Source organism: Sturnus vulgaris, chromosome 5 (genome assembly GCF_052056855.1).
Source record: "Sturnus vulgaris isolate bStuVul1 chromosome 5, bStuVul1.hap1, whole genome shotgun sequence".
Taxonomy (NCBI): Eukaryota; Metazoa; Chordata; class Aves; order Passeriformes; family Sturnidae; genus Sturnus; species Sturnus vulgaris.
This window is the reverse complement of record NC_142247.1, coordinates 61582278-61598148: the sequence shown is the minus strand read 5'-3', so window position 1 is coordinate 61598148 and position 15871 is coordinate 61582278. Positions and strand designations below refer to the sequence as shown.

General features: G+C 40.6%; 1 protein-coding gene across 9 annotated transcripts in view; it reads right to left on the bottom strand.

Moving 5' to 3' along the window:
• The window catches only part of SRPK2 (SRSF protein kinase 2), a 129483-nt gene that overhangs the window by 73458 nt on the left and 40154 nt on the right, over nt 1-15871 (bottom strand). For 4 of the 9 annotated variants that reach the window (XM_088165839.1, XM_088165832.1, XM_014869027.2 and 1 more), the window contains exon 1: nt 13857-13963. The exons of 2 other annotated variants lie outside the window; for them this stretch is intronic. In XM_088165839.1, the coding sequence (XP_088021965.1) occupies nt 13857-13894 (38 nt within the window). In that variant the 5' untranslated portion in view covers nt 13895-13963. Of the gene's footprint in view, nt 1-13361; nt 13799-13856; nt 13964-15871 lie in introns of those variants that run through there. 3 more of the 9 variants (XM_088165838.1, XM_088165831.1, XM_088165837.1) reach the window with 1 other exon arrangement.

The window sequence follows — 15871 nt, the reverse complement described above, 5'->3', positions numbered from 1 at the left end:
GGTTGCCCAGAGGAGCTGTACCCCAAACCTGGAAGTGTTCAAGGTCAGGTTGGATGAGGCTTTGAACAACCTGGTCTCAAGTGGAAGGTGTCCTTGCCCATGTTAGAGAGGTTGGAAGCAGATGGTCTTGAGGGTCCTTCCCATTCAAAAGCATTCTATGATTCCATGAAGCATTACTCTCCCTTATATTTAATTTTTCTCCTTTGTAAAATAAATTGTGCATTTCATGGTTCCTAGCAATTTGCACTCTGAAGTCAAATCAACATACAAAATAAGATGACTTACGAACTTAATTTTACATCTTCCTATCTAGTTAGTGATTGAATCTCAACAAATCACCTCCTCTGATATTTTGCTGACATCACCCACACTGCTACAAAACAGCAATTTAAATCCTTCAATCCAGCACAAGGAAACCAATCTGTATCTCACCAAAGTTCTAACAGTTTCTACTACATTCCATGAAATAACATTTTAATTAAGAGCATTTGCATTGCTATGGAATTATGGGATTCAATGCTAACAGCAGCAACAAACGTGCCAAAATATAATTAGAAAGAAACTTGAAAACTCCCAATCTTCTCTTATATTGCAAATGACAAAACTCTGATTTTCAGCTCTGGAGGACTTGATTTGAAAAGCATTCAATTACTTGGGAACAAAAGATAAAATTGTATGTATCACACTCATGGCTTTGGGACAAAGGTTTAACTATGCTTTTAACCAATTCCACCTGTAAAATACTGTGTAAATAAATAGTAGCTGCCTGTAATGCCTTATATTTGCTGCACTTCACAGAATCATGGAATCACAGAACTGTTTGGGCTGGAAGAGACATTAAAGCTCATCCAGCTCAACTCCCCTGCCATGAGTGGGGAAGGGACATTTTGGATTGGAAGGGATATTAAAGCTCATCCAGTTCAACTCCCCTGCCATGGGTGGGGACACCTCTGACTGGGGGGATTGATCTGTGCCAAGTCCAGCCTGACCTTGAACACCTCCAAAGAAGGGCCATGAGGATGGTGAAAGGGTCTGGAGGGGAAGCTACATGAGGAGAGGCTGAGGTCACTTGGTCTGGTCACCCTGAAGGAGACTGAAGGGAGATCTTACTGCAGTCTTCAACATCCTCATGAGGGAAAACAGGAGCAGGCACTGATCCTTTCACTCTTGTGACCAGTGACAGGACTAGAGGGAATGGCCTGAAGTTGTGTCAGGAAAGGTTTAGGCAGGCCATCAGGAAAGGGTTCTTCACCCACAGGGTGGTCAGACACTGGAACAGGCTCCCCAGGGCAGTGGTCACAGCACCAGCCTGACAGAGTTCAGGAAGTGTTTGGACAATGCTCTTGGGCACAGGGTGTGACTCTTGGGGTACACCTTGTACAGGGCCAGTAGCTGGACTCAATGATCCTGATGGGTCCCTCCCAACTCAGCATCTTCTAAGATTCTATGATAATACATTCCTCCTCCAATCAATTAAACTACTCACAAGAATCCATTTACATATGGCAGTATGCACAATACCAATCACCAAGGTTTACATATTTCAATAAAAATAGCTGTAGCCCACTAATTATTATAATGTGCCTATCCTAAGAAAAACGCAGTGCTACGTATTTTACAAGTTAACCCTTGTGCACCAGTATCTAAAGCATCTCTAAGCATGGAAAGGAAAATCAGGTTATCTGGAGGAAACCATATGGATTATACAAGAGGAAATCGTGTGACTAACCTGATACCCTCCTACAATGGCATGCCTGGCTTGGGATGATGAGGACACAGAAGTGGATGTTGTCTACCTTGACTTCCACAAGACTTTTGACAATGAATCCCATAACATCCCCAGAGGAAAGCTCAGGAAGCGTGGCTTAGAAAAGGGGACAGTGAGGTGGACTGAGAACTGGCTGAATAGCAGAGCTGTGACACAGGCACAGAGTATACCTCAGTATATACTTTGACCATTTTTTTTGCTGTATCACAACACATTGTACTATGGCTCCTGTGAACTCTAGCCATTACAAGCTGATAACTGAGTTATCAAATTTTACATATATACACAGAATTGAAGTCCTGTTGTATTTTCGTGTCTCTTTCATTTCATATATTCCACATCTCTTTCAATACATCATAAAATAAATGTCCAAATAAACAGTACAAAAATCAAAGGCATGAGGTAACGAAACAAACTGATGACTGAGGATTGTGACCAGATGGTAATTCAACAAAAGGAGTGACAAGAAGAATGAAGACTAGAGGGGGAGGTAAAGGGAAAGCTCTAGGATAAATCTCCCAGTGTATTATTTCCATGTAGAACCCCACTGCAATTCAATCTCAGATTACTTTGTGCAGGCAACGGTATACATATTAACTATTAGTTGTGAACAGAACAAAAAGGTCTTAGTTTAGAGAACCAATAAGTTGTTAGTCTCAGAAGTTTTCAGGAGTTAAAGAAGAAAGGTTTTTTCAGCTCCAGTGGACTCATACAGGTTTAGACCAATGGAGCAGGGTGATGAAGCACCACATGAAAATCTAGTGAAGCTTTCTAGAGAAGAAAAGCAACATTTAGAAGGGGGAATAAAAGCTACAACCAAAACCCAGGATGGTCTTAATCTAAACAACTCTTGCCCCAAAGAAATCCAGTGGAAACCTGGCAGAAGCCTTGAAAGACAGATCTTAAAGCAGCTCACACCTGTCCATGGGAAAGACCTGACAAGAACTATTTGCAGTAAAGGGCAAGAGTCCTCAGATGCCATACAGCACGACCTGGGAACAAACTGCACCATACAGAAAGTTAACAAAGGTATTACAGTATGCTCTTTTTTTTAAGTTTTATTTTAGGTATAGCATTTTTGTCCTACAAATTTTATGTCTGAGATCAAGCTACTCTCTAAGCATTCAGAATTTGGCTGCAGTCAAGGCTGACACTTGGGCTGAATACCCTCCTTTCAGTCTCAGGAAAAAAGGAACATTAGGTCTTTTACACAACAGCTGAAAAAGCAGGGAAAAAAAAACAGAAAAAAAATGCTGTGCCTGTGATTCCAGGAGGGAGTTGCGTGGGGCTTTTTGGGTGTTGTTTTTTTAATTTTAAGGGGTTTTTTTTCAGTAGAGTACTCGCCAGAAAGGCAGACTTGAAAACATCAGCAAAATAGCTGCTTGCTGCACTTTGTTTCTACTCTGCTCAAGCAAAAGAGCTTTGTTTACATGTTTTGTGTAAATAAACAGCACTGCACATATACACACATAAACAATCCTCAAATCATATATTTCTCTTTCTGAGAAGAACAATTTGGCAAAGTCTCAAGTACTAGCTATCTCCTGGGCTCCAAGAGTAGAAGTAATACATGCCAGGTTTTCTGAATGCTGATGTCAGATAGCCAGATATTAACTAACACATTGTGACTCTGTGTCTGTTGCCTGCTCAGATACCTTGCAAAGGAACTGAGCAGTATCTCGATGTCTGCAGCTCAGATTAACAACTGGCCTTCCAGTCTACCTCGGAGACATAGCCTTGTTTAGAATGAGAGCAATAGGATTCCTTCTGCCTTTTTTAAAATGGCACTTTTTGACCACTATTATCAGACATCTCTTTTCTGGAGCAGACTACAGAGAAGTAGGATGTGAGACAGTTTATGTTTCAGAGGTGTTTACTATTATTATGGATCCAAGTGCTACCTCAAACGGATTTTGTGACAAGCACAGATACCAGTTCAGCAGAGTAAGTATAAGTAGCACTGCTTGGTTTTGGTCGTGCCTGAGCTTTGCCTTCATTAGATGTATGAGCCTGACACATCCAGCAGTGTAAGTCTGAAGCAGAGAGTATGTCTCTAACACATGGTAAGAATATACATCACTCTTCCTTTCCAGAAATATAGGTCTAAAAACTAAACAGGAGTTATGTGGTAGACAAAACTCTGTAATATCAAACTTCCAAGAGACTAAGAAGTAGTGGCAAAGCATTTATGCATTTCATATCCTCAGCTAATTTCAATATTTTAGATGCCCATATCAGATGGCAAAAAATCCAAACAGACTTAGATCCAGTTTTGACAGGTGCTACTAGGCCCATGGGAGACCAATGTTAGGTCTATCTGATTAAAAGCTAACCACAATAGAAACAGATCCAGCAAGGATCAGAAGCAAAACAACAGCTCAACCCTAACTACCTCAACAGCGAAAATGGAGCATGAGAGTCACCTACTCTTATGACTATCAATTAGACTATATTCCCCCAGTGTGACACCCAGCAAAATGAGTCAAAACTCTTCCCAAAAAACACCGTGAAAACTAAAGGTTATTCCCTTAAGGGGTATGGGACTTATTATGGGATGCGGGGAGAATGAACATTTTGGGATTGTGTAAACCTTACCACAGTACTGTGAGAACACTGTAAGAATAAGCAAGACACTATGAAATGTTCAGGGGAAGGCATTAGATGCAGAGGAAGACCAGTATAAAAGTGGGTAAGGAAGAAGTAAGTAAGGGAAAACAGCAAGGAAAAAGAATAAATGGGGCAGGTCCAGCACAAATGAGCATCTGGTCCCTGCACTTGTCTGACTAAGCCCTGCCCTTGATCATGACAGTTCATCCTATATTGTCAATAAACCCTATACCTGTCTCCTTTGTGTATGCACTTTCTATTTTGAGTGTGTATGTGTGAACTGAAGCCAATTTCAAGTCAGATTAGCCAGCAAGTAAATAAGGTCCAAGTGCCAGCAACTGGAGTGAGAACATGAATCTTGAGGGCTCATACATTTAGGGGCTAGAAACTACTTAGAGCATTTTAAATTGGCTGGGAGAGCACAGAGAGCTTTGTGTGTGAGTTTCTGTGAAAATTCCACCACGGGACTTCCATTGTGAGGAGTTGGAAAGGAGGAAAAGGAGGGGACTGTCCAGGCAGTTCTTGCCTCAGTGCTCTGTGTGTTTGGGTGCCAACAAAAGCCCTGGTTTGAGTCTCTGCTGCCCTGCAGGGCCAGCTGTGCATGCATTTTCTGTACGTGAGCATGTGCATGCACACACACACCTATGGGGAATCTGCTCTCCTCACTGGCTGGCCCTGGGGACACAGCATCCTGCACTTACCTATCCAGCTACAACAGGAGATATTGCCCCTGGGACACAGAGCTCTCCATGCTTGGCTGCTTCTAACATGGCTAAAAGGACACATACCTTTAGCAAGGTTCTTAGCAAAGCTCTTGGCAAAACTATCAATAACACTTTCAAGGTGAAGTGTCTAAATCTGCCTTAGATTTGAGTTTGGGGTAGTCTTTAAAATGCAGAATGTCTAAGCTGTCCTGGCATCTGTTGGAACACAATCCATGAAGTTTTGCTAAGGCATTTTTTTAAAGCACTGGTACTTAAATGATAGTAAAAAAAAAAAAAAAAAGTATTGGCATTCTCGGGCACCGTCCTGCTTCAACTGGATGACTTCTGGTTCTTTTAATAGCCCTTGAAATTCCTATGTGCTAAGCACATTTGAAAAGAATCTTGACCAGTTCTTTCCTGTATGTTCTCTTTCCAACTCGGGATTCATTTAACTGAAAAGTAACATAAATAAAGCAGACACACAGGTGAAACAAAGGACATATAAATTAAGCAACAGGAACACATTCAGTAAGATTGCCTTGGAGAAACCTGTGAAGAGATTTCTATAAAGAACAACACCCCTTTTAAATATTAATGGTCTACACAAAAATAAAAATGTATTCACTGGCAGCATACTGCAGTTGGGGTGCCCAAGGAATAGGGTCTAAGCTAATTCTTTGTGTCAGTAATCCACGCACAAATATCAAGAGTTCTTGAGAGAAAGAGTCTTTCCTTGATCACCAATAACTTCTTTGTAAGTTCATTCTTTTACTTTGGTTGTGGAACATAAGCATTCTGAGGATGGCTGTATCTCTTTTTTTGGCTTTCTAGCCTAATACTCTGAAACATTAATTACCTGGAAAGGAGCCAAGTGAGATTTCTAAGTCCATGAAGGCTGTTTGTACTCTTATTTATAACAGAATGAAAGGTTTTAATTGATAAAAATGTACTTCAGAATCACTGTGGTTGATGATCTTTTTCATACCTTAGGGAAGTCTTGGTCCAAAGCTGTATTAGTCTTCTTGGAAGCTGGCACCTCTCATAGCTAAGACACCAAGCAGCAGTGGAAATTCCTGATTCTTGTCACATATGCAACAAGAGCTGTCAGAAAGGCTTTACACTGTCACACTGGGAATGACAAAGCACCACTCAGAGGAAACCACCAGACGTAGTCTCCTAAGGGTAAGGTAATCCTTTTTTAGAAGGATTCATAAAGAGGAGAGCTAACTCCAAACATCTTCCATTCTAGTTCATGGCATGAAATAAACAGAGGTGGATAGTGTGATAGTGTCTGGTATGTGGGCATAGCAGGAACTGAATGCTTTCTGTGGACAGTGGCTGCAGCAGCTGAAGACAACAATGAGAATCCATAGGACCTGATGATGGATAGAGAAAAACAGAAGAGCTGTCCACTGAAACCCACTGAAATTTAAAACCACTCTTCCACTTTCACAAAAAAAAAAAAACAAACAACCAAACACTGCTGGATATTCTGACACAGGAGTTGCAAAAGAAAATAATGCTGTCTCTTTATAGTTGTATTAATGACAAAAATAAAACTCTCAGTCTCTGCCAGAACTAGTAAAACTTAAGCTTTGGCAACGCAGGCCAGAAATGTAGTTGAATAGGAGTTTCTGCTGCAGAAATATGACCTCCTTTGCCCCCAGAAAGGATACACACTATGGGCATACAGTAGTACTGAGCAACAGAAGTAAGGATAAGCCCTTGCCTCCTTAGAAAGGTTGACCATCCCAGCAGGTTTGGGGCATAGAAGTTGCTTCATAAAAACAAGGCACTGAGTTCTTAAAAGGTTTCATGTTAATCCAATGACATTTTACCAAATAAGAAGTAGGTTCAAGAAGTGCTCCCTTCCATGGAATAAGACCACTCCAAGTCTGGGGAAAAGAAATCTTGAAGATTAACCAGCCCAACATGACAATACTAACATTTCACAACTCTCAAGAGAAGAAAATACAGGTTTTTTTAGTAAATTAGGGTATCACTAATTTACAGCCATTTGTTATATTAGCCGATATCAAGATAAAATAGTACACTTATTAATACAGAGAGGTTATTAAAAGTGCCTTTATTAAACACAATGGTCAAAATCTCATATAAATAGAAAACATACATGAGATGTGGTTCTGGTTTTGAACATTGTCCAGTCAGGAAAGAGAAGCAATCAATCACCCTGACTGACCTAAAGCTATAACCAGACAAGGAAAGCTGTATAGATAAATCTGGTGAAGAACACAGGCAGAGCTTGGAGTTGCACACATTTCTTTGGTAACTGAAGCTTTAAAGACTAAAAAGAAAAAGAGAATGAAGCAGAAAAAAAGGAAATTGCAGTTCACTATCCATCTAGTCACAAATATCAGCAGGAGTTTGGCAGGCACTGTAGATGAGATAAATTTCGGATCTTCTTAAGGTAACAGTGACTATTTAGATTTTGTCAGAGATCACTGAAGACAAAAGGTGAATTTTGAAGAAAATACAGAAGCACCTAAGGCAGATACTGGTTCAGGAGTGTAAAATTCCTGAAGAAAGAACTAGTCAAAGATCTTCTGGTCTCAAGACCCTTGGGACAGACTGGAAAGTTTAGATGTCCTCCAAACTGTATGGTAGGATTCACATGAAGTCAAAAGCTGAGAGTTATCACAATTTCCTGATAATATGCTTATAATACAAAATATGCAACAAAATGGAATGCTTAAATTTGCATGTATTTGCTTAATACACTCCTAGCATCCCTCAGTAACTACATCAATTCTGGATCAATGAAAATACATGTATCACAACACAGTAAATTCACTGAATTACATTAATGTCTAAACATTATTGATTTGTAAGTAACTAATATGAATATGCATATAATATGAAGACACAGAAAACCACAAATTAGTTTATCCTATAATACACTACAGCAACAACAGAAATGCAAACTCTGGGCATAGGTACACATTATTTTATGCAATCTATCAGGTAACTTTCCTTTACCATCCACCTAGGGACAGGATTGGACATGATCAAGACAGTGATTAGGCAAAATGTTTCAAGTCATGAAACAGACTAAATCTGTAATACAAAAGGCTTTGCTTAAAATGATCCAGACATTTTACCCTGGGATAGAATTGGAATACCTTAGAAAGTATATTGTGCAAATCATAGTTTTCAAATTTTTTACATACCTTTTTCTTTAACCATTAAATAACTGTGTTCAAACCACCACTGGATTGCTTGAGTTAGTTTCCAGTGAATAGTTCTTATACAGGAAAACCTCATACAATGCCCCAGAACACTCCATCTCTCCCTTTCACAAAATTCTCTCATTTTAGTTCCAGCAGGAGCTGACAAAATCTGAGATTTTAGTTTACAGAAGGTATATTAGAAATTTCCCTGTAATAAATACCTCACAAATACCTGCATGATGAAAAGTTAATATTTTTTTTTTTTTAATAATTAAAGAAAAAAATTAAGTAGTGCACAGGCCACGAGTAGCAGGGATACTAATGATGTATTTCACTTGTTATTAAATATCAAAGTACATTATTTTTTTACCTATAGCAGAAATTACAAATAGACACAGAAATAAGCTAAGTCCATCCCTGAAAACAAAAATACACTTAAAACTCTCTTTTCAAAGTCTACAGATAAATTGATAGAGGCACTACCAGCTCTAAAAAAAGAGTACGGTGTCCCCTAAAAATATCACCTCAAGTGAAAAACATGCTCCACAAGTGGCTGCTTCTATATAAGCTATTTCCATGTTTTTCCTACACAAGGACAATGGCAAGTTGCAACATTCCTTCTCTCCACATCCCTGTTGTATTTCACTTAAAAGCCTTACATGCTAAAACAAGTGAGACTGTGAAACCTTCAATATGAAAACCACACAAAACATAGGATTTATTTTGGTCCAGAACTGGTAATCTAAAACTAAGTACCTAGACTAAGGGAGCTATACAGACACAGTGCCACCCAACAGAGTTGGTGGTGGAATGAAGTGCCTCCCTGGACAAACAGCTTAGGGCCCACACTAAGGCAGCAAATTTTCTTTCCACTTCTGAGATAAAATACAACAAACAGAATGAGCCTGTAATTTTGGGAAAAAAGGGAGATCGAGAGGGAAATATATATTGGTCATTGTTACCATATAGTAAACAAAAGAGAAAAGTTATATCTGTGTGACCACTAAAAATAGATTTGAACTGTCCTGAAACAGAAGATGTGCAGTATTTCTTTTATCCTATAAAAAAGAGCCAGTAAAGCAGAAAAAGAGCTAAAGAAAATATAGTATTTTGAAAATGTGTTTAGAAGTTACTGGAACTGATGAAATAGTTGCATTATTCTGACAACTATTTTTTTTCCAGTGCTAGTTACATAAATAATGGAATCATTATCTTATAATACCCCATTATCTAACAATTATTCCAAACCATTTATCTGACACACAGCACTATCAGCTTATACTTCATGTTGTTAGCTGATGATGCTACTTTTAAACATTATTTCTATATTTATTACAAGTTACACTTCTACCTTAGGAGTAGTACATCAACAACTAAATTAAAAGAAGAAATACACACACACAAAAACAGAATAAAAAAATTCCCTGGTGTTCTGAAACCCAAAGGAATCTTTCAACATCGTAACTTCTTTCACAATGCCTCCTCTAACACTTAACATTAGATCTCTCAGAAAAGGAAGCAGGCAGCACTCAGCCTCCATCTTTTTCCTTCCTTCTCATTATTTCAGATTTCTTCCTCCTTTACTTTATCCCTGAATGCCTCCTTGGCACGATCTGATGAAGGAACTCTGCAAAAGCAGTGAGAAATAAATTAATTTGCTCTGCAAAGATAAATTAGAAAGATAGAGGGGCATATGTACCCCAAGGCTCAAAAAAAAACCCCAACAAAAATCCAAACCAAAACCACCATTATTCCTTAAAACTTGCCTTCACCACCTGACACCAAATACTTCTAGACACTAATTAACAGAAACTTGTCATTTGAAAGTATCTTTCCTTTACTGCTTTTTATGAACCCCCAGAATCACAAGAATTGAATTATATACGCACCAGCTACCTACTTCAAGATTGTTCACTAGTGGCTGCTATCAATTTTTTTTTAAATAACTGAAGCAGAAACTCATTTCAAAGAAACATGCATATGCAGCCTTTGTAGAAAGAGGGAAAAAGAGCAGGTCAAACACCTCAGACTGATCAGCCTTGCTAATAACCTTTATCAGAAAATGCTCCACGGTCAAACTGCATTGCTGACACAAATTTAGAACCCAAAATCAGAGCTGAAGAAATAACAAACTCTTTGTCATAAAATGTGAAGACGAAAACTACTGTGTACAATAGGTTTGAAGTCTTAAGAGTATATCAAGTCACCCAGGTGAAAGAATTAACTTTTCTCAAAAAGAAACAGAAACTTGCCAAGAGTTCCACACAGCCCCTAAAAAGTGGGGGAGGGGAAGAAAAATCTGTGCAGCTCAAAGCATTCAGCATACTGTAGATGAGAAGAGTGCATAACTCATACATCTGAAATGAAAAGTATTCTTACTTTCCTGGAGGGCTCCTGAAAGACCATCCCTCCTCCATCTGGCTGCTGCTTCTTGCTTCCTCAGGACACGTGCAAGACTTGGACCAGTAACCTCATGCAGCCCCCAGAGAAACACAAAGAATGCGGGCGAACACGGCAGTTTAATTACTACTCATTAGATAACGAAACCAGGTGAGTGTCACATCACAAGCACGCTGCAGAAAAACATATCCATGGTGTCTTAAGGCTCAGACATCCAAACAAATCAATTCAGCGACAGTAGCTGCGGTGGTTACCTGATCCACCGCCCAGCCCACGTGCACACGCATCCTCAGTTACCTGGGTTACCTTATCAACACGAAACCAGGACTTTTGCCCAGGGCAGCATTAACTACTCGGAAATTTAGGACACAGAGATGCCGTCTGATTGTGTGTGCTAATGAAATATCCCACAGCACGCCAAAACACAGCTATCTTAATCTCATCATCTCAATTCTGCAACTTCAGTTTTTCTAGACAGAAGGTAAGGGGAAAGGAAGGATGACTCTATGAAAAATGTCTCAGTTCGTATTAATTTACTTTTCAAGGCTGCCAATGTCTTTCAACATCTCAGAGATTTCTCAACAAAAAGGTTCAACTTTCTTGCTAATGTCTCCTGAAAGGTTCTTAAAATTCTAACAACCAACTATCCTAAGAGAACATTGCAGGATTTCTAAAATGCTGAGCCTCCATAACAGCCAAACCATCCATTACATCCCAGCTTTCTTCCCATCAGTAAGATGTGACAGCATGTTGAACTTGCCAAATGAGCAGGAAAACCTACAAACACTAAACTGTCTTGTAAAAACAAAGACCAACCAAAGAAGGAGGCAAGTAATGGGCTTCTGTCTCATTCCTTCTCTATTGCCATTTCATCAGTCTCTGTAAATGCACAGAGCACCTCCTCTCCCCTCCCCTCTGGCTATGCAAGCGCTGTCTAGCAGCCTCTGCTAGCGTGGAAAACAAGAAACAAGCCATGGACTCTTTCAGATCTTCCACACAGCATTCCCACACGGAGAACTCAAGCTTCACAAGAAGTCCAACCACTAAGAGCAAGGATAAAAACCAGCAATAAATAAATATGCAAGAATTAATTCCCTGTGTTTTTCAAGAGCATGAATATTCTCATGTCTGTATGGCATAAATACACATTGCAATTCATCTACAGAGCAGATTAGGCCAGTTTAACAGTTCAGACACTCAATATTATAATTATTTCTTTTTTAAAAATCTTACATATTAATTTTCAAAGAGCCTTGAAAGGAACTGGCAGCTAATAGGATAGACAGCACTGTTTCATAACAGCTTGCAAAAAAATTCAGTCTATTTTTAGATAGCTAAAAAGAATGTGGTTATTTTAAAAAAAACCTCCTATAAAATAAAGATGTTTTCATTTATAACTGCCCATGCAGCTGATATGTCAAACCAATCTCCAGGTGAACAGTACCATGTATTTAAATCCTCAAAAGAAATCTATGTGCATATACAACAGCCACATTTTAATCTTTATTGCATGATAACACATCATGCTGTTAAAAAAAAAATCTTCTTTTTAATGAATGACATTCAAATGAATCTCAGATGAATGCATCTTTTTCTAATTGTTATGATCCTTTCAAAGGACCTCTTCATTTAGAACTACCATTAGTTCAACCATGAGCATGTTCTGCTCAAAACCAGACTGATCAGACGTTGGGTGCTGCATAACATTCATTTTTATAAAATAAATATCTGTATTATATACCAAATTCCCACATAGCAATGCCAGTACAAGTCTTTCCAAAAATCGAGTTAACACCTGTTTCCTATACTATTTTCACTCCATCACCCTCCCTGTTACCACCACCATTTTATGAGCCTTGTATTTAAAATTTTAAGGTACAAGAGTGGGATAAAGGTTAACAAATAAACATTCGCATTTTCTCTCCTCATTCTTAATTTTGAACAAGTAAACACTAAAATTTTTCTCAAAGCTCTCCTTATATTTCTCCATTTTGGAAAGGTGACTTAACATCCCATTCCCCCCCACCATTTTCTGTATCTCTCATTGCTGGTATTTTGTTATAACTACAGCTGGTGAAAGGCAATGCAGTTTGCTTCTACATATCATACATAAATACACTTATAAATCAAATTAAATTGCTCATTTTGGTTTTGCAAACCACCCATGCCACACAGCACTCGTTCATTTTGAAAGATATCTTTTAGTCTGTTTCCTTAAGATAGCATTCAGTGCTTTATCATGTCTCTCTATGCTGAGCCATCCAATAAAATAAAGTTCAGATCATCATTTCAGCCTAACACAGTTTGAGAGCTTAAAATTAACAGTATTTTTTTTGCCAACGTCCAATATTAAAATGGTGAAATAGAACATTCAGAGGGTCTTTTGCATACAGCCAAAATGTTTATGATAAATAATGGGGGGGAAATGGTATTACATTCTTCTAGACTGAAGCAGTTTCAAAAATAAAAATGCCCTAAAATGCAGCTGCAAGCAAAACAGAAGTGAGCAGGGCTGGTTTATTTAAAATCAACAAAATAATCACCAGGAGGCTATTTCACATCAGAAGACTTAAATGTACATTTAGTACCTTGAAGTATTTCTCTAAAAATGAAACAGCTACTTGAAATAGCACTAATCTGATTGACAGATAAAATAATTGCTTTAAAAACACTTCTGAGTCATTTCGTCCTTACCTGCAGGCATGAACCATTACTGCATGCAGCGACTGCTCCATTTCCTAGCACAGACTTGAAGAGGGATCACATCTATCTTACAGAATGTGACTAATAGGGGGATTTGCGATTCCTGAGCTACTTTCCAGAGGACACTCCCTTTGCCACATAACAGGGCAGGAAAGGCTCCGCCAAGTTCTATTTGCCAGCCATGTGGAGGGGCAGGAGCGCGGGCAGCGCGGCGGGGTCCGAGCGCTGCCGCTCGCGTGACAGGCGCGGGGTCTGCAGCGGGCAGCCCAGCCCGCCCGCCGCGACCCGCATGCTGCAGCCCGCCGGGCTCGGGGGAACACAGCCCCGCACCCCCAAGCCCCGGCAGGACGCACAAAGCTCGGCCAGAAGGGCAGGCTTGGGTGGGCACGGTGCGAGATCCAGCATGCAGCACGCGGACAATGCCAGCAGCCGCGCGGAGGCAGAGGGAGAAGCCCCGCGTTCATGCGGACGGGGATGCGGCCGTACCTTTCTGGAGAGGACGACTTCTCAGAGTTAACTGACATCAGCAGCTCAGTCTTCTGCTTGATTTCTGGAAAAATCAGAAAACGTTCACCACCGACACCGCCTGCCCTCGCCTTCCGGAGGTCTCGCTTCCCTGCGCCCTTTTGTCCGCCGGAGGCCCGGGACGCGGCGCTGTGCGAGGCCGCCCAGCCGCGCTCGGAGGGCCGGGCCCGCGCACATGACCGCGCACGGCGGGCGGAACCATCGCCGAGCGGGGGGCGCCGCTCCGCGCCCCAGCCCGCGCGGGCACCGCGGGGGCCGCGCCACCGCCGCCGCAGGCGGGGGGGACGCGGGGGGTGCCCGCCGAGAGGAAAAACGCCGAAACAAAGGATTCCCGGCACGGATCGTCTTCCCCGGTACCGTGCTAAGAGGTACTGCACACCCGCGAAAGCCTCCACATCAAAAGCCCTGAAAAATATGGCTCTTTGAATCATTTTTGTTACAAAAAGCGAGGTATTAAATCACTACTTTCACACACGGGTGAGAAGCTAGACGTGGAAAACGCTAGGCACACCTGGATTTTGGTCTTTAGTGATCTGCCTCTAATATCCCCCAAATACATTTTGAAAAGTAATGCTTCATTTTCCTTTTTCTTCCTTTTTTTTTTTTTTTTTTAATACCTAGTAATGCCCCCGGAGGGTGGTTGGGCACTGATCAGGTTCCCAGGGCAGTGGTCACAGCACCGGCCCGGCAGAGTTCTGGAAGTGTTTGGACAATGCTCCCAGGCACATGGGGACTCGGGAATGGTGCTGTGCATGGCTAGCAGTTGGTCTTGATGATCCTGGTGAGTTCCTTCCAACTCAGCACATTGTGAGATTCTGTGATCACCACCCCAGCACTTGTAAGGCCTGGGCCCGTCCCTCGTTACCGGAGCGCCGGCAGCACATCCCGGCAGGGACACCCAGGGACTCGCTCCCTGCCACTCGCTTCACAAGATCGTGTCAAAGCACAACAGAGACTGATGAAAGTGAATTCACCTGGAGCTCTGGAGTCAAGAGGTTTGAGACCCAATAAACCAAAAGAACAAAGTCAGGGATGTGAGCATCATTTTAAGATTGTATCCTCACTGGAGACCGTAGCACCACCTATGGTAACAGTGGTAAGACTTGAGCAACACTGTGGCCACCACTTGTTAACAGCCATAGTAAACCTGAACTGTTTGGAATTAACCATTCCACAATGGAAGAACTTCCAACCTGACTTTTCTTCCTCTCTTCACACAGATCTCAGGTACAAAGCCACAGAAATTTCTGAAAACAGAAGAGAAGCTGGGTAACTAGATGTATTGATTTTTTTTTTTTCAATTAAAGTTACAAAAATATTATTACTATCTGAATGAGTTCATCACTCTCATGCACTGGTGGAAGGCTTGCAAGCTAGCAAGTGATCATCACCTTTTAAAGCATATGCCACTTGTTTTTCCCAAAACACACTGATCAGAAGAACATCCAAAAAATATCTCAGCTCATCCAAAGTAGATGCTTCTCAGATCTTTGAAAACATGTCTGTGAAATGTCAGTATGTTCACAGCTGGCTCCACTGCATGAATGCAAATACCATAAAAAATTTATTTTACCATTGTCCATCCCAGGCAGCAAGTGGTCCTACAGTCACAGCTACCAGGATACTCCTCTGCACACCCAGACTCACATCCCAAAGGAGGGATGAACTAAAATTCATTTCCCTACCACAGACCCTTGACACCGACTGACTATAAATATGATCCTCAGCTTCAAAGACCAACACATTTTTAATTCCTTCTGAAGATGCTTAAAAATGAAAATTCATTACATAAACAGATATTAACAAGGCAAGATTTTACAGCAAAATAAAACCCACAGTTTAGAATAAAGTGATCAAATTACTTATTCCGTAACTGAGACTCCACATAGGCTTTGCAATGGATGTCTAGAGATTATTATACTAAGACTGTATTGCTAACAGTACACTACAAGATGTTAAAAACAAATCCAAGATAG